General features: G+C 39.2%; 2 protein-coding genes across 2 annotated transcripts; one reads left to right on the forward strand and one right to left on the reverse strand.

Moving 5' to 3' along the window:
• Positions 1–1,777: 1,777 nt before the first annotated feature.
• On the forward strand, positions 1,778–5,594 carry LOC103427953 (prunin 1 Pru du 6.0101-like). Its single transcript, XM_008366037.3, has 4 exons — positions 1,778–2,432; positions 2,574–3,001; positions 3,491–4,102; positions 4,963–5,594. The coding sequence occupies exons 1-4, from the start codon at positions 1,958–1,960 to the stop codon at positions 5,353–5,355; spliced, it is 1,908 nt and encodes a 635-aa protein (XP_008364259.3). The 5' UTR covers positions 1,778–1,957; the 3' UTR covers positions 5,356–5,594.
• Positions 5,595–18,344: 12,750 nt separating this feature from the next.
• Positions 18,345–20,708, reverse strand: LOC103435589 (prunin 1 Pru du 6.0101-like). The gene is made up of 4 exons (XM_029102604.2): positions 20,374–20,708; positions 19,924–20,240; positions 19,187–19,732; positions 18,345–18,986 (listed from the first exon to the last, which is right to left on the reverse strand). The coding sequence occupies exons 1-4, from the start codon at positions 20,657–20,659 to the stop codon at positions 18,585–18,587; spliced, it is 1,551 nt and encodes a 516-aa protein (XP_028958437.1). The 5' UTR covers positions 20,660–20,708; the 3' UTR covers positions 18,345–18,584.
• Between the last annotated feature and the right edge of the window lie 2,859 nt (positions 20,709–23,567).

Raw genomic sequence — 23,567 nt, forward strand, 5'->3', positions numbered from 1 at the left:
TACACGTTATTCTACACTTCAGTAATCCAATCATCAACATCCACATCATTAGTTTACAAAGTTTGGTTTGGAAATTTAGTATTCCTAGCATTACTTTTATCCCCAATCAAAGTTAACAAAATTCACCATTCATACTACATATTCAGACGGGGTCCAACCTTAATGAGAGAGTTTTTTTTTTGGAAAAATTAGTATCCGGTCTCTAGTTTCTAATATTTATTGACTAAGACCTTATCAGTTTTTAGATTTTGATCAAAGTCCCCATCATTAATATATTAATGAATTACATGTAAGTTACATAATTTTTATAATAAAAATTAGTAATTGATTTAGAGTTTTAATACTCACACCCTTATTAAACTCCTAATTTACTTTCAATTCAAACATTTTTAAAATAGAAAAAATAAATTATAATAAGTTTTGTACCCATTAAATTAAATTTTCAATTTTTTAATCTTATATGTATCCATTCTTAAATATACCAATTTGTTATATGAAAAATGTACCATTTTTTTAATATAAAATGTACCCTTTTATTAATATAAAATTCATTCAATCTTTTCTCTAATCTATTTTTTAAACTTATATGGGTACATTCTATTTCGTTGATTTGAGAATATATCCATGTCAAGTTTAATAGAAGAAATTTAGTAATGTTACTAAGCCTAATATCTTTTTTTTAATTGTTTTTGAAGAACGTACCCATGTTTTGGTACAATAATTTTTTGGTTAGTTTTGATGAACGTACCCATATATATATATATATGTGCACTGTTACATCTTGGCCCGGGCTCCCACCACATCCTGGGTTCGACTTCACCGTAGCACGATATTGTCTGCTTTGGGCCCCGACCAAGCCCTCACGGTTTTGTTTATGGGAACTCACACGAGAACTTCCCAGTGGGTCACCCATCATGGGATTGCTCTCGCACGAACTCGCTTAACTTCAGAATTCTTATGGAACCCGAAGCCAGTTAGCTCTCAAAAGGCCTCGTGTTAGGTGGAGATGAGAATACACATATAAGGCTTACATGATCCACTCTCCTGGGCGTTGTGGGATGTAAGACCCATTGGGAAGTTCTCATATGAGTTCCCAGAAACAAAACCGTGAGGGCGTGGTCGGGGCCCAAAGCGGACAATATCGTGCTACGGTAGAGTCGAGCCCGGAAGGTGGTGGGGCCCGAGGTGGGATGTGACACACACACACACACACAATATATTGGAGAGTAATTCATCTTTAATATTTTTAATCCCATAAATTATGGGTTTTATTTAAAATCTCATTATATAAATAACTACAAATTTCATTTTTAATTTAAATTATGGGTTTTATTTAAAATCTCATTATATAAATAACTACAAATTTCATTTTTAATTTAATCCCTATATGGAAAGACATTATTACATTAATGTCACGGACTTCGATAAAAAAAACTAAAAGCCACAAAGATTTTAGTCAAAGAACATTAATAGTTAAAGACCGCATTCAAAGTGTTCTTATTTTTTTCTTTAGGTAATTTTATTAGATCTGAATATATCCGTTCATTTTAATAATCTTCCCCTATATCGGACCAGATTCAAGCCAATAAATTTCATTTCTGATAAAGACAATAAAGCACAACCACCTTCTGCCACATATGGATGAACTTCACATGTTACCCTAGCTAGCACATACACCACCAGATATGAACAAATGCAAGAAAAACAAAACAAAACACGCATCCAAGGGTTCCCACTCCCTAACATGAAAAGATATATCTGATAAAAAAAATTTGAAAAAACCCAAAACAGTACTACTAGCTAGAAACATATCAAGAACTTGAGATCAGGGGGACACGCGAACCATGCATGCAAACACAGCTCCGAGCTCTTCATTTTTTTGTAATCTTCTCTGAAGCAAAGAGCCACCTGCCCTGCAACAAAAAATGAGGTGTAGGCAATTCAAAGCAACATAGCCATGCAAAGAGAAAAATGTCGAATGATGCCTTACACACATATGCATACGTGTCCCTCCTTCTCCTCCTCCTCCTCCCCCTATAAATACCAACGCCTTCTACTCGCCACTTCCACCATCTCAAACTCAAAGCAACATATCAACTTAGTAGCTTTCACTGATCACTCCTTTTGCATTTTTACCATGACGAAGTCTTTGGTTTTTTCTCTTTGCTTGCTTCTTGTTTTCAATGGCTGCTTAGCAGCACGACAGCAGTTCCAGCAGCAGGGCAAACAGAATGAGTGTCAACTCAACCAGCTCCAAGCTCGGGAACCCAGCAACAGCATTAGGGCGGAAGCCGGGCAGATCGAGACATGGAACCACAACGAGGATGACTTCCAGTGCGCTGGTGTCGCCGCTGAGAGAATCACCATCGAGCGCAACGGCCTTCACTTGCCTGCCTACTCCAACGCCCCTCAACTCATCTACGTCGTCCAAGGCAATGTCTAATTATATTAATCAACATGTTAATTAATTACTAAACTCTGTAATTACCTGAAATATTTACTTCGTCCAATATGTAAATATACCGTTGTATTAAAGAAATATTAAAACATTTAATGTATGATTGTTCATGCAGGTAGTGGTGTTCTAGGAGTCGCGTTCCCTGGGTGCCCTGAGACATTCGAAGAGAATATGGACCAATCTCAGCAGCAATTCCAGGGAGGCGGCCAAGAGCAGCGCGAACAACAGAAACAACAAGAAGAGCAGCAGAGACGTCAGCAAGAGCAACAGGGACAACAAGGACAGCGAGGCCAGCAGGAACAGGAGCAATGGCGCCACCAACAAGGCCAACAAGGCCAACAAGGGCGGCAACAACAAGGCCAGCAAGGTCAGCAAGAGCAGCAAGACCGCCACCAGAAGGTCCGCCGCATCAGGGCTGGTGATGTCATCGTCATCCCCGCCGGGGTCGCCTTCTGGACCTACAATGACGGCGACCAGGAGCTTGTTAAAGTCAGCCTCCTCGATGTCAGCAACGACCACAACCAGCTAGACCAAAACCCTAGGGTACTATTAACGTGCTTAATTACCTATGAATTGATTATTTTTTTAGGAACTGTTATTAGCACTTCAAAAATCTCATTTGGCACTCTTTACAAATGTTTTTTTGTTTTTTTGTTTTGTTTTTTTGTTTTTTTTTGTTTTTTTTAATATAGAAGGTTTGGAGTGACAAATGAGATTGTTGGGGTGTCAATAACAATTTTAATTTTTTTTTATCAAACGATATATTTGTTAGATTAGGAAGTCAACCGGTTTGAACTCAGCCTATGATGTAAAGGCAACACTCATCTCCAGGGCCACTAGCTAATGAATTAATTATTATTTAACAAACCAAAACCCTTGGTTATTATTTACGGCCTAACTTAATTAAATAAACATAAAAATGAAGGTTGTGTCTCGCATACAATTCATTCGTGTCTAATTGCTGTTATGAAGTGCAAATGCATGATCGACCTTAATTAGTTAACTAACTTGTTTTTATTTCAAAAATTGTAGAAATTCTATCTCGCTGGTAACCCAGAGAATGAGTTTGAGCAACAAGGCCAGAGCCAACGCCAACCACGCCAATTCGGGCAGGGCGGCCAGAGAGAGCAGCAACAATTTGGGCAGCATGGACAACAAGGACGACAACAACAACAACAAGGACGCCAACAACAACAGGGCCGCGGCCAGCAGCAACAAGGAAGCAGCAACAATGTCTTCTCGGGTATGAATACTCAACTCCTCGCCCAGGCACTCAACATCGACGAAGAGACCGCCAGGAGCCTCCAGGGATCAGAGAACGACAACAGGAACCAGATCATCCAAGTCAGAGGCCAGCTCGAATTCCTCCAGCCACCTAGAGGCCGACAGCAGCGCGAACACGAGGAGAGGGAGCAGCGCCAGGTGGAGCAGGAGAGGAGGCAACAAGGCGGACAGCAGGGTTTGGTGGCGGCCAACGGCCTCGAGGAGACTTTCTGCTCCATGAGGTTGATTGAGCACCTTGGCAACCCTCAGCGCGCCGATGTCTACTCTCCTCAGGCAGGCCGTATCAGCACCCTCAACAGCCTCAACCTCCCCATCCTCAGTGCTGTCCAACTCAGTGCCGAGAGAGGCTTCTTCTACAGCGTAAGTAAAATAATTTACATGCATAAATACCTTTTTATGAAGTATTAATTATTTTTTTTGAACAAAAAGTATTTTTTTTATTAATTTAAAGGAATATTGATATTTGGACAATTTTCCTTTAATATAAAGTGGAAGAGTAATTAAAGTGGAAGAGTAATGCTAGTGAGACTCAATTTGGGGGCTAAATTTTGAAAACTAAAGGAGATAGAAGTTGATGATTGATTTTTTACTTAGGCATTGATAGAAGTGTTCATTTATATTGATGACTCATCATTTAGTTTGTAAATTTAGTTTTCAAATTGAGTCTCCCTAGCATTACTCAAAAATTCAAAAATCCATTGTCATTTCTATTATCCCTAAAGAGGTAGATGATTACATTATTACTTCAATGTTGATTAATGTGCTTATTTCTATTTGTGACACATCATTTAGTTTGCATATTTAGTTTACAAATTTAGTCTTCTTAATATATATTACCCTTACCCAAAATATAAAGGGAGTTTTAACGAAAAGCCCACGATACTGTTCACTTTAACAAAAAATCACATTTTTACACTAAAAAGTCAAACCTGATACTATTCACTTTACCCTTTATTTTGTCATTATCATTAAAACTCAAAGTTTTCAAGTTCTTTTCATTTGTTTTCCTAAATATTAAATTATCAATCAGAGACAATACAAATAATTTTATTCCAATTTCAGAAATTAATATTAAGGCTTCCAGAACTCATTTTTCTTTAAAGAAATGATGCAAAACATTGTGATCACCTTGCAACACAAGCAATCTTGTTCTAATTCAGTAATTAATTAATTATATATAGACGTGACAATGATTTATGGGGATGATTTTTGTCATGCAGAACGGTATCTACACCCCACACTGGAACATAAACGCCCACTCAGCGGTCTACGTGATCAGAGGAAGCGCTAGGGTTCAGATCGTGAACGAGAACGGCAACCCGATCTTGGATGACCAAGTGCAGGAGGGACAAATGTTCATCATTCCCCAGAACCACGGAGTGATCTCGCAAGCCGGCAACGAGGGATTCGAGTACATCGCCTTCAAGACCAACGACAACGCCATGATCAGCCCTCTTGCCGGCCGGACTTCCTTACTCCGCGCACTGCCGCTGGAGGTGCTCACCAACGCCTACCAGATTGAGCGCCAGCAGGCCCAGCAGATCAAGTACAACAGGCCAGAGAGCATTGCCTTGAGCTCCAGCCAATCTTTCCAGAGGAGGGCAGTTGCGTAAATGTATGTTGGATGAATGGGAAGAATGTAGTGAGTGCGGCACGTAGTGTTTTTTTTTTGGAGCTATGAAGTGAAGAGAGTGAAAATAAATAAATAAATAAATAAATAAATAAAAGTCCTTATAGGGCTTTAAACTACTAATGTAAGAGGAAAGAGTGTGTAGCTACTAAGTAAATAAGTACTACGTGTAACCTTATGCATGTAATAATCCCATCTAATGAAATTTTCCTTTTCCCTAAACATGGCTTTGGCTCGATTGTTGCAAATTAACAACCTTCAATTCATAGTGTATGAACTGAGAATATCCATAATTCTCTTGACCAATAACTCTAATTAAGAAACAATAATAATTTTCTCCACGCAAATGACGTGTTCTTTAGGATGGGCATACGCTTTTTTCAAAAAATGTACTGTTTGTCAAAGTATTTCTTGGATATATCCCCGAAAGTGAAAATGTCCACTGATTGTACTGAGCTCTCCGACCTCGGATGACCACTGATTGTCTATTCCTCTTTGGTGGCCGCATACATAGTCATATGTAGGCAATCTATGGCTACAGAGCAAGAGAGTTACAGTTGTTAGAATTGTGGGCAAGAAAACTATTGCCTTATCCCTTTTTTTCTACTAGTGATTCTCACTGTTCTGTGTGAGTGGTTCTCAATTGAGTCCCTTTCTGTTGCCGTTGATCCTAGTTACGGCTGGGATCGGTGGGTTTTCTTTTGTTTGTTTCTTCCTTTCTTTCTCTTCTTCCATCCGCTATTTTCTTTCTTGGGTTTCTTGGCTGATCTGCCTTTCTCTCTTCCCTTTGTTGTCTCTCATCCATCTTCATCCAATTTCCGAGCTTCTATCACCTTTGACTGCGATTTGTTGTGGTATTTTGAGTGGGTGTGTATCGATCTGGTGCTTCCACTGGGTCGGGTGTTCCTTGCACCGTCACCTTCTCTTTGTTGGCAGTGTTGCTCGTGGACTCCCACGAGCTTCTTTCAATTGGCTGCAGGTTCTTGGTGGTCTGTAGCTGTGCTCAGAGTGAAGCTTGGATTTGGCTGGGGGTATCGATGAGGCGCAGTTTAATTTGGGGCAAGATTTTGGATGGATCGACATGCACAGCTGCTGTTTTGATGGTTGTAGTGGTGGTGGTGGCGGACGATGCAGCGGAAGTGGATGTTTCTAGGTTTTCTTTTGTTTTGGTCTCAACTTTTGGTTGGGCTGCTGTTCTTTGTTTGTGTGTTTCGTTTTTGGGCCTTTGTGTTGTATATTTTGGCTCTTTGTGTTGTAATATTTGTGGTTGAATATATGTTGCCTTTGTTTCCAAAAAATAAAAAATAAAAAATTAGACTTCATTAGTAGATGTATTATAATTCAAGAGTTAAAGTTTTCTTGGTTAGGAACAGTTAGCTCTCGTGGTTGAGGGTGAAATCTCTTTTGTAGTAATGAACTTGATCATATCGCAACTCGTAAGATAGACACATGGCATTTGTTTATCGGCCATGATGTGACCTTTATTCCGTACACCAAATTCACTAGCCATTTGAATGAAATAGATTTTTTAGTGTGACCGGTATACAGAATGGTATACTACGTGTCACTATATAAATAGTGGGATATATGTGTTACAAAGTTAATTTCCACCACTTATATTTCGATCCCAATAAAAAAATTTCTCATTGAATGGAGAGACGTAAAAGACGATGCAATTTAGAGTCAATGATTTGTGATCACTAATTGTGTCAATCGTTAAACGTGTGACCAGCCCTAGATTTATGGTATGATTCCTCCATCAGTTGAAACTTACCTGATCCGCGGGTCCATGTTATGTTTAGTAAGTTTCTCGGTCATGCTTGGCCTTAGTGTGTCTGATCCGCGGGTCCAGTAGATTTCCTTCCTTGGTCCATAATCCGAAACTCACCATTTCACCTGCATCAGTTGAAGTAGGCCAGATCGCACATATCTTTTCTGTGGGAATTTGAGGGACGGATCGTTAATGAGGTTCTCCCAGGCTACGTGTGTATATCTCATTGCATGGTGAAAATGAATTTCCAAATTAATCATCAATCCGTGTGTTGCTAACTTTTTTTCTTTTCAAAAGAGAAACAACATATTTTATTCCATGAAGGGGAAAATATAATATTCTAATACAAATGAAGATGATGACCCCAAACATGTTAGAAACCAATGCATCTGGTGCAGATGAGTATTTGCAAACAAGATTTGAAACTCCAACATAATAATCTCAGATGTAACAAAAAATTATGAGAGTCAGAAGAATTCATAGAAACCAATGCATCTAGTGTTGCAAAATCATGTTGTCAATATGACTACGGAAAAGGGTTAGCATTCTCTTTGGATTCAATGTGATTCTACTTTGGCAGTGCACTATCTTTCCAATAAATTTGACCGTAGGCGTTTATTGGTTGATTGGTCTAACTATTGCACTATTCTCCCTTCCATGCGCATTCGAGTTTCTCACATCTATCATGAAGGTAATTAGGTGGCTGATTGTTTATCGAATTTTGGTGTAGATAATGTTGGGATTCATGGTAGGAATCTTCTCCTCTGTGCGCAGTTGCAACTTTTGTTCTTGATCATTCGCGGCTTCCAAACTTCCGCTTCTCTTAAGAATTATTTTAATGGCTTTCTCATGATCTAGATTTGAGTTTCATAATTTCATTGTTGGTTTGAGCCTGGATCATTCTTTATTGCTCAATCATTTTCATTTTTGTTGTTTCTAATGGATTATTAACACTGTGCTAAGATTAGGTTTCTTGTTTCCCAAACTTCTTGTACCTTTAGTTTTTATATTATCAATAAATTCACAATGTTTTTCCACGATAGCAATATATGCTGGAATGAATTTGATATTGTTGTTTTAATTTTTTTTTTTTTTTAAATTGTTGCAAGATTATGTGAGAGATGAAAGTTCTCAAACCACTTGTGGGATAGGAAAACACCATACTTTTATATGGTATTTGCTGAACAGGACTTCGCGGCTTCAAATCACCTTATGATCCCAAAGGACAATTTTAGAGTAGGTCCAGCAAAATCAACCAGTTTACCTCCGGTACTCTAGGTACCGTTTGATACGCAGACGGGACGGGACGGAACAGATGATATAAATATTGAAAAAGATAAGGAGAAATTTTGTCATAAAATGTTATAAATTTGTGTTCCACGGATGTGGAACGGGTCGTTCCAGGGGAAAGAGGTGGAACGAAAAATTAGCCAAATTTCGTCCCATGGGACAACCCGTTCCACAGTTTTTAGGCGCACCAAACGTGGAACGGGACGCTCGTCCCGTTCCGTCCCGTCCCGTCCCACGTACCAAACGGTACCCTAGTGAACCACCAAATTGACCACAAAACAACCAAACTCGCCTATAGCGAGACTATCAACTCACCTGAAGCGAGATGACCAAACTCGTCATGAGAGACAATACTTATACTGAGTTTCTGGAGTTATTAGTTATTACAAAACAAGACTTGAAAAAAAAAAGGCAAAAACTAACAGGCAACATTACTCAACAAGATCCTCCCACTGATGATTTGTATCTATGCAGACTAGATCATCGTTGTCGTCCAAACCAGATCCAAACTTGATCCTTCAATGCACCAATCGAGCCGAGAAATCTAGTACATGACTCGATTTGGATAGAAACTACTCATGACTCGAAAGCTTCAAACGCTTGTAGAAATTAGAGAGTGGAACAACCATTGATCCGTCCAAAAGACAGAATCAAGACAAACCAACACCAAAGATAAGAGCTCACCGAGACGAAAGAGATGGTGAGGGTTCGACAATGAAAGACCGCCGGACGAAGGAGATGCGGTCCCCGCCACAAACGCGACAAAATTATCTTAATTAATTGTTGGACCACTGCAAGTGGGCTTTTACAACAATGGTAGAAATGTGTTGTACCCTTGTATAATGGCGTGAGTTTGAACCCCGTCGGAGGCTATCTAACTTACTAACGCATATCTAACTTACTAAATCTATCGTTCGACTCAAAAAAAAAAAAAAAAAAAATTGTTGGACCACTTAGTATTCGTTTATTACCATGTTGGGATCTTTTTGGTATTTAATGTCTAAAAATGTTTTATGGTAGGATAAGGATCCTAATTTTAAGTTTCGAGACTGTTTTCCTTTGTTTAAAAAATGAAGTCTTTATATATATACATTTTAAATAATCAGGAAGGAAAATATATGTTATGCAAAATGCAGTCCTTTTATTATGTAGTTGTCGTAGTATCAGGTGGTGCTCCTCTGTTTTTAGTCAATCAAAGAAGAATCAGTGACACACCCCGACCTGAATCGAGGCGTGCTGACCGTCATGTGAGAATGACGTAGTCATGTGCGCAGTGCAGAAGTGATAGTGAAAATGTGGGTAAATAAAAACCAAACTAACTAGTTTACACTAGATACATACATAAGTGCGAGTAGAGATGTTTATAGTATAGCCAGAGCATAGGTAACCTGGATGCAGTCCAGCCAGCTAAATATTAATTATACAAGACATGAAAGAAATTCGTACATTATTTGAAGTTTGTCAGAACTGCCATAAGTCCTCGTAAGCCACCAACACGAACGTCTAACTAGAACCTGGAGGGGTAAAAACAAAGCTTTTTGAAACCATTTCTCTTTCCAAAAATAATAACCCCTTGCTGTAAAACCCGTATAATTTCCCAGAAAATAATAATACATACGTATGCAGAAATCATGCTCGAGAGCAATGAAACCAAGTATATGCCATGTCAAGTATCTCAGTAATAAATATGTATGATGAAGGATCATCTGAGGAGTCACACATAGAATTAAAGTCAAAAGGGGCATCATCTAATGAGTATTCTATTGCCAAGGAACGTCCTAGGAGGGTGGTTACAAAACCCATCAGATTCCAAGATTAAGAAGGCTAATAATGTTAAACTGCTCTATCTATTGGGTTTCTCTATTTATTTCATGTACTAGTTTATGTTCTTTTTTATTGTATAAATAACTTGTACTTGGGATGTGGGAAGGCAAGTTTGATTTGAATGAAATTACTACTATTGAGTTTGAGTTAGCTGTCAAGCTTCTCTTTATTCCACGCTTGCATTTTGCTCTACCTTTCCAATTCTCTACAGCCCTAAGAGGACTGTATCAATTGGCATCAGAGCCAAGAGTCATTGGGATCTCGTTTCCGCGCAGTCACTTGTAACTCGATGGTTCGAGGTGGACGTGGAGGTGGACGTGGTCATCACCAACGTGATCCTCGCGATATCGAGAATGAGGAATTGAGGAGACAATTGCAGCAGTTGACGAAACGTTTGGAACGTCTCGAAACCCATAACCATCACAATGATGGTCAAGCCTCTGATGAAGATGGCAACCCCTTCCACTTACGCGTTCCGGATGAAGAGTCAAGTGAAGAGGGCAGAAACAGACATGGTGATCATCTAAATGACAGGTTCAACGACATCAATATGAAGGTGGACATTCCAGAATTCGAAGGGAAGATCAGACCAGAAGAGTTTATCGACTGGCTGAATACTGTTGAGAGGGTCTTTGACTACAAAGAAGTTCCAGACCATCGTAAAGTGAAGATTGTTGCCATTAAGTTAACCAAGTATGCATCCACTTGGTGGGAACAATTAACGGTTCGAAGAGAACGAATAGGGAAGTTGAAAATCACATCTTGGGATAAGATGAAGAGAGTATTAAGAAAAAAATTCCTACCTGATAATTATCTTCAAGAGTGGTATTCGAAGATGTATAATTTTCGGCAAGGAAGCATGTCAGTAGATGAGTACGCTGAGGAATTTAACTTACTCATGGTTCGTTGTGGTGTAGATGAGCCGGAAGAGCAGACGATTGCACGCTACCTTGGTGGGTTACGCAAGGAGATTCATGATGTGGTTGTGTTGTATCCCCATTGGTCGTATGATGATGTCTACAAATTAGCAATCAAGGTAGAGAATCAACTTAAGCAGAAATATAGTCGACCAGCAACGGGATTCAACAATCGTTACCCAAGTCAAAGGGAGCAGATTTTCGACTCCATTCGAAAGGGAAATTTCAATCCAAAAGCTTCTGATAAAGAAAGCAACAGCAAGACTAATACGGGTCCAAGTTCGAATCTACAATTCACACCAAAGCCTCATGTCTTAAAATGCATCAAGTGTTCCGATTTAGGGCATGTACAAGCCGATTGCCCAAATAAAAAGTTCATCAATCTTGCAGAAGAAGTTTTATTTGATGAAGACTCATTCAAGGAAGAAACAGCCCCGATATACGATGTTTACAAAGACGAAGAAGAAGTCACATGGAGCGATCATGGGGAAGCTCTTGTTGTTCGGCGAAACATGAATGTTGTTCGGGTTAATAACGAAGATTGGTTGCGCCATAGTATTTTCCACACCCGATGTACTTCTGGGGGAAAGGTATGCAATGTAATAATAGATGGGGGAAGCTGTGAGAATGTTGTATCGCAAGAAATGGTGGACAAGCTTAATCTAGAGACCGAGAAGCGACCAACTTCCTACAAGCTTTCTTGGTTCAAGAAGGGAAATGAGGTAACTGTCGATAAACGTTGTTTGGTGTCATTTTCAATTGGCAAGACATATCAAGATGAAGCTTGGTGTGATGTGGTGCCCATGGATGCTTGTCATTTATTATTAGGAAGGCCTTGGCAATTTGATCGAAAGGTTTTTCATGATGGGTATAAAAATACCTACACCTTTGTTAAAGATGGAGTGAAGGTGATTTTGGGGCCATCAAAATATGACCATGTGGAAAAAATAGGCAGAAAGAATGGCGCTAGTTATCTCACCATAGCAGAATTTATGGAGGCAATCAAAGGTGAGACTCATGTGTATGCGTTAGTGATCAAAGAGCAAAATTTGGGGGGCAACATTCCTCTTTCTGTTAAACCTTTAATGCAAGAATTTTCTGATGTCATTCCGGAAGAATTACCATTTGGCTTACCACCAATGAGGGACATACAACATCAAATTGACCTCATTCCCAGTGCAAATCTGCCAAATAAGGCTGCCTATCGAATGAGTCCTAGTGAGCATCAAGAGCTACAGAGGCAAGTACTAGAATTGATGGAGAAAGGGTTGATTCGAGAAAGCATGAGCCCATGCGCCGTTCCAGCTCTTTTGGCTCCTAAGAAAGATCAAACGTGGCGAATGTGTACGGACAACAGGGCTATAAACAGAATCACCATCAAATATTGTTTTCCGATTCCCCATCCGGATGACATAATGGATTCACTAAGTGGTTCTCAAGTGTTTTCAAAAATTGACTTAAGGAGCGGATATCACCAAATCAGAATCAAACCGGGCGACGAATGGAAGACGGCTTTTAAAACAAGGGATGGGTTATATGAATGGCTCGTTATGCCTTTTGGTTTATCAAACGCACCAAGTACATTCATGCGGTTGATGAATCAAATATTCAGGCCATTTATTGGTAAATTTGTGGTTGTTTATTTTGATGACATTTTGGTGTATAGTAAGAATGAAGAACAGCACGTTGGACACCTTAGGCAAGTTTTGCAAGTCCTACGAACAGAAAAGTTATATGCCAATCTCAAGAAGTGTGACTTCCTGACTAATAGTGTGCTTTTCTTGGGGTATGTCGTATCCAACGAAGGCATAAAAATGGATCCTAGCAAGGTGGATGCCATTCTCAACTGGGCCGTTCCTACAAATATTCATGAGGTACAGAGTTTCCATGGTTTAGCCTCTTTTTATAGGAGATTCATTCGTAATTTTAGCGCGATTATCACTCCAATCACTGATTGCTTGAAGAAAGGAGAATTTAAGTGGACTAAAGATACATATAAGAGTTTTCAACTAATAAAAGAGAAGATGACTACTACTCCTGTATTGGCACTTCCAGATTTTGAGAAAATATTTTCTCTAGATTGTGATGCCTCACACAAGGGAATTGGGGGTGTTTCAAGCCAAGATGGAAGGCCTGTTGCTTTCTTCAGTGAAAAACTTAATGATGCAAAGCGACGCTACTCAACTTATGATGTAGAATTCTACGCAATTGTTCAGGCTTTGCGATACTGGAGGCACTACTTAATTCAAAGAGAGTTCATTCTTTTCTCTGACCATGAAGCTTTGAAGTATATTAATGGCGAGCACCGGCTAAATCCCCAACATGCTAAATGGGTGGCTTATCTACAAGAGTTCACTTTTGTCATTCGTCACAAATCCGGCAGTCAAAATAAAGTCGCTGATGCATTCAGTAGGAGGACTTTTTTGTTAACATCTATGCAAGCCACGGTGACTGCATTTAAAGCACTCAAGGAGCAGTATGCGGATGATCCTGATTTTGGAAAAATTTGGGCTGATTGTCAAGCTGGGAATAATTCCAAGTTCATGTTACATGAAGGCTATTTATTTTTTTGCAGCCGACTATGCATACCAAGGACTTCTCTACGCCATATTATAATCTCTGAATTGCATGATGGAGGTCTTGGAGGTCATTTTGGACGAGATAAGACTTTGGGGCTAGTAAATGAAAAATTTTATTGGCCAAAGATGCACAGGGACATTACAAGACATGTGGAGCGGGGTAGAGTTTGTCATGTGGCCAAGAGTAAGTCCCAAAATGTTGGTTTGTATGAGCCATTACCAGTTCCTAATGCACCTTGGGAGGATGTTTCTATGGATTTTGTCTTGGGGTTACCGAGGACCAGACGAGGTGTTGTTTCCATATTCGTAGTGGTGGACAGATTTTCCAAGATGGCTCACTTCATCGCGTGCAACAAGACTTTTGATGCAACTCAAGTGGCTGGACTATACTTCAAAGAGGTCGTCAAACTCCATGGCATACCTAAGACTATTACGTCTGATCGCGATCCCAAATTTGTTAGTCACTTTTGGAGAACATTATGGCGCAAATTGGGCACTTGCCTCCAATTTAGCAGCTCTTATCACCCTCAAACCGACGGTCAAACTGAAGTGGTAAACCGCTCGCTTGGAAACCTCTTGAGAAGTTTAGTTGGAAAGGAAAAACATAATTGGGACCTCACTTTGTCGCAAGCTGAATTTGCCTACAATAACTCCAAGAATAGATCAACGGGAAAGTGTCCCTTTGAGATAGTTTATGGGCTAACTCCAAATGGACCCCTTGATCTTATTCCTTTGCCAATCACTAGTAAATTTAGTGGAGATGCTTCTGACATGGCATCTCACATCAAGGAGTTACATTCTCAAGTGCGAAAAAAGCTTGACGAAAGTAACAAGAAGTACAAGCTTGCAGCCGACAAGCATCGGAGATCTTCCGAGTTTCAAGAAGGAGATTTGGTATGGGTTAATCTCAGTAAAGAAAGGTTTCCGAGGGGGAAGTTTGGCAAACTACAAGATCGAGCCTATGGTCCTTGTCGAATACTAAAGCGTCTTGGAGCAAACGCTTACCAAATAGAGCTTCCAGCGGATATGGAGGTGTCAACAACATTTAATGAGGCTGATTTGCAACCGTACTATGCGGATGTCAAAGAGCAAGACTTTGACTCGATGACGAGTCATTTTCAACCTGGAGGGACTGATGAATAATCATCTGAGGAGTCACACATAGAATTAAAGTCAAAAGGGGCATCATCTAATGAGTATTCTATTGCCAGGGAACGTCCTAGGAGGGTGGTTACAAAACCCATCAGATTCCAAGATTAAGAAGGCTAATAATGTTAAACTGCTCTGTCTATTGGGTTTCTCAATTTATTTCATGTACTAGTTTATGTTCTTTTTTATTGTATAAATAACTTGTACTTGGGATGTGGGAGGGCAAGTTTGATTTGAATGAAATTACTACTATTGAGTTAGCTGTCAAGCTTCTCTTTATTCCACGCTTGCATTTTGCTTTACCTTTCCAATTCTTTACAGCCCTAAGAGGACTGTATCAATGTAAGCCAGGTGATGTGAATCAATATAAAATGATATGTCAGCCGGAGTCACCTAACGTGACCTATACGGCTGAACCTATAGCTCATAAACCAATTCCTGCACACGAGTCGGAACCACCTAATGTGGTCTGTATGACAGGATGGGTGTAAATAAGTACGCTCAAGTGCTACGATCATGTAAAGGTTGTGCGATGAATCGCGGGTCACCTACAAGTTGGAACCACCTAATGTGGCATGTACAGCAGGCCAACACCAAACTTGGATCCAAGGTGAGCGTACGGTGCGGGAGGTGAACAATCACGTGAAGGTTGTGTCCTGACCTCGGGAGGGAGCACTAACATCGGGGTGCAAGATAATGAGCTCTAAATGCATCTACGTATAACCATAAACAATGCAACCACTACCATCATACAGTACTCACCTGAAGCTTACATGGGCATTGGCAGCGTCATTCAATATTATGCATAACTATACTAATGCAAATACTAAAATGTAACGCATCCATGACATGGCATTTAAAACGTAAATTCAATTAAAAGCAGTTTATGGGATCGTAAAGCATATATACGTATATATAGAAAACAAAAGTCCATTACTGGTATGTAGTAGGGTCGTAACCCCCGAGTCTCGCTTGGCTACGCTCGTCCTTCGGAAACGTCTCACCTATATATGAAACAACTAATTTAACATTAATTCAAAAGTACATAACCAAAACCGTTAATAACTTCTCATACACTGCTCAATTGGGGTGTTTGAATATATCATCGCGGTCTACTCAACACCATGAGCATCCCCATATTTTTAGAAAAAAATTATGATGTCTCACGCGCCATGACGGGCCGGCCAAGGCATAGCCACACGCACCGGCCAAGGCATGACCACATGCTCCGGCCAAGGCATGACCACACGCACCAGCCATGCGTATGCACGTTGGACGGAAACCATAACAGCGTTAGGGAATATTCCATTAAATAGAATCATATTCCGTTAGATTTACCTGACGCCATTAGTATATTCTATCAAAGTTGACATAATATTCTCTATCTTCTCCGATGGTCTTCGCTAGAGCTGCCGCAGGCCACCGTCTGCAACACTGGATTATGGAAAATCTTAAAACCTTAATATCTCTCTCAATTCTCAACCAAAATTCACGAATTTTATATAGATTTGAAGCTCTTGAAGTCTAGAACACAACCATACCTATTTGAAGTCCTAAAACCGACGGAAAACGGCGGGAAAAATTCTTGAAAAAACCGACTAACTTTGCAATTCCACGATCGTGCTTATTCCGACGTCCAAACTTCTCCAAAACTAGTCTAAAATGTTGGGGAAGTTGAGTGAATGCCTTACTAAGCCTCAAAACCAAGTGAATCACCCACGATCACGTCAAAGCTATTTTAGCTCTTCGTTGGAGTTTTTGAATTCCAGGGTTTTTGAGATCAACTCACTTAACAAATGGTACCACAAGATTCTAGAGCTCGAGAGAAGTATGATTATAGAAATCTCGAGTTCGATATGTAAAGTATGATGGTGTATGAAGGTTGGAGGGCTCGGGTTGTACGGACGAGATGGTGTATGAAGGTTGGAGGGCTCGGGTTGTACGGACGAGAGAGAGAGTTCGAGAAGAAAGGAGAGGGTGAGGGTTGCACGTGTGTGTGTGTGGTCACGGGTTAGCCAATTTAAAATGGTCTCAAGCCCTAATTGGGCTATAGAATTTAGGGCTTACACAAAAGTGTTCAAATAGGAGTAAAACCAACCCAATCTCACTTATTCATCCGTAACATTTTCGTTACGAACCCGATTCGGCCCTAACTCACGTCAACACACTCGTGACGACGTGTACAATTTAATTACGTCAGCTAGAAAAATAATTTAAAACTATATTCATACATCCACATCACTAAGCCTCGAAGGCATTATCGTCACTTTATACTCTTGGGAGAAAATATATATAATAATTTGGGACGGGTTGTGACAATCAGAATTTACAATAAGTATTTTTCTTCTTTTGTCTTTAAATTTTGGACACTTATCAGAATTTACAACTCTCGTATGTCAGTGGTGGAAGGCCTGAAAAATCTCTCTCCCGTGTTGAGCAAGACAAGAATTGTTCCTGAATTCCACAAGGCAACAAACAATTTCGAATTCATAATAAAATATATAATTTCTAGGCCCCCTCCCAACTTCACTCACTGTTCCGTTTCATCCATTTACTCTTAATATTAGTCATTTAAAGTAAGTTTTGTTGGTCAAATTAAAGTTTTCTCTAACCCTAGTACCCGACGCACCAAAACCCAGAGAGACAAACCAAATTAAGTACCAAAGGGTTTGGTTCTTTTCCATACATTGTTAAAGTTGAAACTGGATCTTTTTTCTTCTCTTTCCTTCATTTATCTACCGTACGCTCTCATGTACATATACAAAATTCTGGCTCCGCTCTTGAGTTATGTATATCAATCTTTTACTTGTCCAGAATTCCTACCTGATGAAATTGATGAATTCACTACTTTGTAAATCCAAAGTTCTCAGACTTTGCATATATGGTCAAAATCAGTCGTTGATCATGAAAGCTTTTTATTTTAGATAGTATATTCACGCCTATTTTTACATCCTTATTAATTTTTTACCCTTAATCTTTTTTTAATTTATTCGCTTTGATTTTTAATTTATTCGCTTTGATGGCCACAAATTAAGAGAGAAGTAAGATGTTTTGATGGCCACAAATTTATTCGCTTTGATGGCCACAAATTAAGAGAGAAGATGTTTTGATGGCCACAAATTAAGAGAGGTGTGTTGTAAAAATAATTTGTGGATTGATTTTATGATCAAAGGAATCGTTCGTTGACATTGTATATTGTTGGAGGTTGGAACATACATATATGTATAAATTCATGTCTCGGTAATTTACTCAACTAGTAAGTCTAGTACTGCTGTATAGTTTATTAGTAATATATTTTTTCTTCTTATTTATAATATATATATATATATATATATATATATATATAAAGTACTGTTTATAAATGTCCACAAGTGAGATATTTAGTTGGCTAATGCTTTTGATTTTATGATCAAAGGAGAAAGAAGAAACGAACTGGAAACCATGCACATGAAGGAAAATTTATTTAGATAAGCTAGATTATTACATGCATAAGCCTCCACGTAGCATTTATTTACTTATTACAAGCTAAGCTCACGCTCCTTTTAGCCCTAATACATACAGCCATTTATAAGGCCTGTTATTTCTCCTAGTCTCTCTACCTACCTTTATTTGTTACTAGAAAACCCCAAAAAACAAAACACTACGTGCCGCATTTGGTAGATTTTAGGTTATCTCATCACATTCATGCCATGATCGACCATGGTCGGCGTGAGGAAGAAGAGCTGGCACTCAACACTCGGGTCTCCTGCCTGTTGTTCTTGAGATCCCTGACCTGTTGGCGGTCAATCTGGAAGGCATTGCGAAGCACATCCTCCGGGATCGCCCTCAACACGGCAGTCCTCCCTGCCATGGTGTTAATGAGGGCCAAGTCATTCGTCCTGAAGGAAATGTACTCGAATCCCTGGTTGCCTGCCTGGGTGATGACGGCGTGGTTCTGGGGAATCAAGAACACCTGTCCCTCGTTGACCTGGTCGTCCAAGATGGCGTCTCCGTTCTCGTTCACCACCTGAACCCTAGCATTGCCTCTGATCACGTATACAAGTTCGTTCGCGTTGAGGTTCCAGTATGGACTGTATATGGCATTCTGCACATAATTTATTCTCATTAGTACATATTATCCTTATATAATCTTTTTTTTTCTTTCTATAAACTGTTATTAGTAATTTTTTTTTTAACTTCATACATATAACAATTTTTATTTTTTCGAAATTCATAACCTCTTTCAAGAATATGTAGTAAATTATTTATTTAAAATCTAGTGTACCATCTTCTAACATTACTTACGTTATAAAGGACGCCATGCTCGGCGCTGAGGCGGAGAGCGCTGAGGATGGGGAGGGTGCCGCTGTTGACGACGGAAACGCGGCCAGCCTGAGGGCTGTAGAAGTCGGCGTTAGAAGGGTCGCGGATGTTCTCCTTGAGCCTCATGCTGCAGAATGTCTCCTCCAAACCGTTGGCGCGGCCTCCTCCTCCCATCTGGCGTCTCCCTTCCTGCTCGCCCTGGCTGAATGGGCTGACAAAGTCGAGCTGGCCCTGCACCTGGACAATCTCGTTCCTGTCGTCGTTCCGTCCCTGGAGCCTGTTGACGATCTCTTCGTCGACATTCAGAGCCTGAGCGAGCATCTGAGTGTCGAATCCGGCAAAGAGGTTTTTGCCGTTGCCCCCCTGTTGCTGCTGTCCACGCCGGCCTTGTTGGCCCCGTTCTTGCTGTCCACCCTGGCCCTGCTGCTGCTGTTGGCGGCCCTGCTGTTGCTGTTGGCGTCCCTGCTGATACCGTTGGCCTTGTTGCTGGCTGAACTCGTCTTGTGGGTTGCCAGCTAGATAAAATCTCTTTATATACAGAGTACAACAAATTACATAGAGCCACGTCATTAACCAGTCAATAAATAAATGATAAAATTCGAACTCTGTGCACGCGAAACACACAAAACACATCTCCTAGTCAATGTGGGCAACGTTTCCACGCAAGATTAAAAAAAAAAAAAAACTTTTTATTAATTGTACTGCTTAATATTACTTACCCTAGGCTGTTGGTCGAGCTGGTTCTGCTCGTTGCTGAAGTCAAGGAGGGAGATAGCAACGAGATCCTGGTTGCCGTTGTTGTAGCTCCAGTAAGCGACACCGGCGGGCAAGGCGATGATATCACCCTCTCTGATGTGTCGGACCTTCTGGTGGCGGTCTTGGTTCTCCTCGCTTTGCTGTTGTTGTTGTCCCTGTCCTCCGTGTCGTCGGGAGGGCTGGAACGGCTGGAATTGTTGTTGGTGCTGGAATTGCCGGTCCTGAGAATCCTCGAACGTCTCAGGACAGCCGGGGAACGCCACACCCAACACACCCCTACCTGTAAGAGCACAAATTAAAGTATTGTGCGTAAATGTGAATCAAACAGCAGCGCTCTAACGTGAATGGATCATGCATATATGGATTGACTAATTAATTAAAAAATAATAACAAGGTGTTAAATAATAAATTACCTTGAACAATGTAGATGAGTTGCGGAGAGTTGAGGAAGGAAGGCAAGTGAAGGCCGTTGGGTTGGATGGTGCGCCGAACCATGGCAACGCCGGCGCATTGGAACTGCTGGTCGTTGGGGTTCCAGGACTCGGTCAGACCAGCCTCGGATTGAATCTGGTTGTCGGGCTCCCGGGACTGGAGCTGGTTGAACTGGCACTCATTCTGCTGCTGAAACTGCTGGCGGGACCCTAGGGAGCAGTTGATTATAAGAAGCAAGCAAAGAGAGAAAACAAAAAGCTTAGCCATGGGGAATAGATATATTACAGAAGGAGAGAGAGGCTGCTTTGAGTTCGGATGTGGTGAAGCGGCGAGCAGGATGCGTTAGTATTTATAGGGGGAGGAGGAGGAGAGGGAGGGACACGTATGCATTTGTGTGTAAGGCATCTTTCGCCATTTTTCTCTTTGCATGGCTATGGTGGTTTGAATTGTTTACACCTCATTTTTTGTTGCAGGGTAGGTGGCTTTTGGCTTCTGAGAAGAAACAAAGTTTGTTGAAATATGTGGCAACTAGTTGGTACTATCTCTCATTGTTGTCTTGTTTTCAAGTAAATATTTACTGACTTGAACCTGTTCTAATACAAGAGAAAGTAAGAAAATTCTGACATGCACCAACATATAGATAATTAAATACTCGGTTAAGACCACGGATCAACAATAAAAGATTTAACGATAAAAAATATCAGTCCATAACTCTATATTATACATCAGTGCATATATACAGTGAAAGAATAATATTTGTCTCTCTTTCTTTGGAATTAGCTCATTCCAACACTTATAAATAATGTATCTTAACTGTAGAAATTTTATAATCGAATTTTTTTTTTAACTTTCATTTGAATAATTCATTTTTTTAAATGAGATTGATAAGTCATTCAAATGCATCAAATAAATCAATGATATATGTACCAAATAACATAGTACCAATGAACTGTCTATTTATTTGATACATTTTGATGACCATACAATTTCCTTTTTTCAATGATTTTTTGTAGAAATGATCATTAGACGAAGATTAAAAAATTGAATAGTTTCCATTATAAAATCATTACGATAATATACATTAATTACAAATAAAAAAATAAGCTCACCCACTAGAAAAATGCAAAGTATTATTCATACTAAAATATTCCGAGAAATAAAAGCTAGTTTGCAATATGTGGCAACCAAGTAGGTACTCTTTCTCTCTCGCCATTGCTGTCATGTTTAATATGAAGCGAATTTTTACTGCCAGAACCTGGTTCAGTTTTACTGGAGAAATAATTATATCCGTTTTGCATGCAGGGACCATGGTAATTAAAGTAAATTCTCAGGTGAAGCCATGCAGGCGTGTTGGTGAAAAACGTGAACTCCACCTGATGGTTTCTGATCAGCTTTGGTTCTATCCCAACTCTTCTTGCATGTTCCACATTGTTCCATATCCTCCTCAGTCTCGATCCATCATCATCTATATATGATAATTTATGCACGTTCTTTTTCTTTCGCTTCACTACACCCACCTACTTAGTATTGACTTTAAAAATAGGGTTTTTATATTAACACCCCACAAAATGTTGAATGCATCCCACATTAAAATTTAATATTAAATGATTTATTTACTCTACTATGTAATGACAATTTTGACCTTATTAGGTTTTAAAAAAATAAAGATTTATAAATACACCCCAAATCACTTTTAGCGTATTATTTATCTTCTCAACTATCAAACATGTTGATTAAGAAAAATTGTTTTTGACAAATGGAACACGAAATCGATGTTTCAGGAGCTTCACATGAGGTAAGACTTCATAGTTTTCATTGGTTTAGTGATTTCGATGACATCAATAATTATTTAATCTTGTGTTTGCTGCATTATTTAAACTTCTATATTCATATTCATCTTTTAGTGTTCATATGGTTAGATTCAATCCTTGAAAATTAAAAATGAGTGTTATAAGATTTGAGAAATGTGGGGTGTATGTACAAAATATAAGATATATATTGAGAATGTGGGGTGTGTGGGTATTATGGGAAAGTAAGTGGGGTGTATTAAGATAATTTTTAAGTGAAAAAGCAAATGTGAGGTGGATTAAGTTTGTGGGGTTTATTCAACAATTTGTGAGGTGTTAATATAATTAGCCTAAAAATATACATTTATACATACATATATATATATGGCAAATTAAGTGACAAATATACATGTGTACAAATATTTAAAAAAAAAAGTGCGACAAATATACATCTGTGCATATTCTATAATGTAATATGTTTTTAAACAACTCTCATATCCTTCAACAATAGTTAATACAATACTCATATGCTTTACACAAGAAAAGGAAGGGGATGGGAGGAAAGATAAATTGGAGGGGAGAGAATCTCCAATGAATATATATGTTCACCCTTTTGTTGTTGTGTTATCAATGAAAAGCACAATCAAGTTCCAGCACAATCAAGTTCCAACGCTCTCAAGTCCAAAGCTTTTTAGCACGTGCACCAAAAGACAATGAGAAATGCTAAAGAGACTCTCTTAAAAGTGGAATTTTTTATGAACTCTCTATCTCTTCATATTTTTAGCACAATATTTTATAATGTTGGCATGTAAATTGACGTTAAACTGTAAAGTGAGAAAGAGTTTATGGAGAATTTTACTATGAGAGAGTCTCTTTAGCATTTCTCAAAGACAATCACCCTCCACGTGTAACCAAACTTCCAAAAAACACTGAACCATGAGTACAAGTTAAAACAACATGTATTTACACGTCTTAGTTGAATCACATATATTTAGGGAAATCACATTACGAGTTTGAAATAAATATCCATATCCTAATAATGTGATTAAGAATATTGAGTTAGAGAAAGATCGAATTGCATTGCAACTGAATAAATTCTCTAAACTATTCTATATTCTCTTAGGTAGTATGACACATGACTAGATATCACTATGACTTGTGAGCCCTCTCGAGGACTAACCACATAGTCGTAGATTAGAAGAATTAAAAGAATGTTTTAAAGTGATTGCAATAGTACTAATCACCTTACTGCCTCGCAAGTTAAAACTTAAAGGGTCGTACACCGATGCGCTAGTGTATTGAGATAAGTAAGGGATGAAGGAAACAATTAGTTAAATTAATAAAATAGAGGCGAAATTAATTAGTCTTAATTCATCATACTAACCATA

This window comes from Malus domestica, chromosome 05, assembly GCF_042453785.1.
Source record: "Malus domestica chromosome 05, GDT2T_hap1".
Classification (NCBI taxonomy): Eukaryota; Viridiplantae; Streptophyta; class Magnoliopsida; order Rosales; family Rosaceae; genus Malus; species Malus domestica.

Bases quoted from the DNA above. Each gene is read 5' to 3' on its own strand.
- LOC103427953 (XM_008366037.3), top strand. From the start codon at position 1,958: ATGCAAAGAGAAAAATGTCGAATGATGCCTTACACACATATGCATACG. The intron at 3,002-3,490 runs GTACTATTAACG...CAAAAATTGTAG, and splicing joins AGCTAGACCAAAACCCTAGG to AAATTCTATCTCGCTGGTAA. The intron at 4,103-4,962 runs GTAAGTAAAATA...TTTGTCATGCAG, and splicing joins AGAGAGGCTTCTTCTACAGC to AACGGTATCTACACCCCACA.
- LOC103435589 (XM_029102604.2), bottom strand. From the start codon at position 20,659: ATGGCTAAGCTTTTTGTTTTCTCTCTTTGCTTGCTTCTTATAATCAAC. The intron at 19,733-19,923 runs GTAAGTAATATT...CTGTATATAAAG, and splicing joins AGCTCGACCAACAGCCTAGG to AGATTTTATCTAGCTGGCAA. The intron at 18,987-19,186 runs GTAAGTAATGTT...AATTATGTGCAG, and splicing joins AGCATGGCGTCCTTTATAAC to AATGCCATATACAGTCCATA.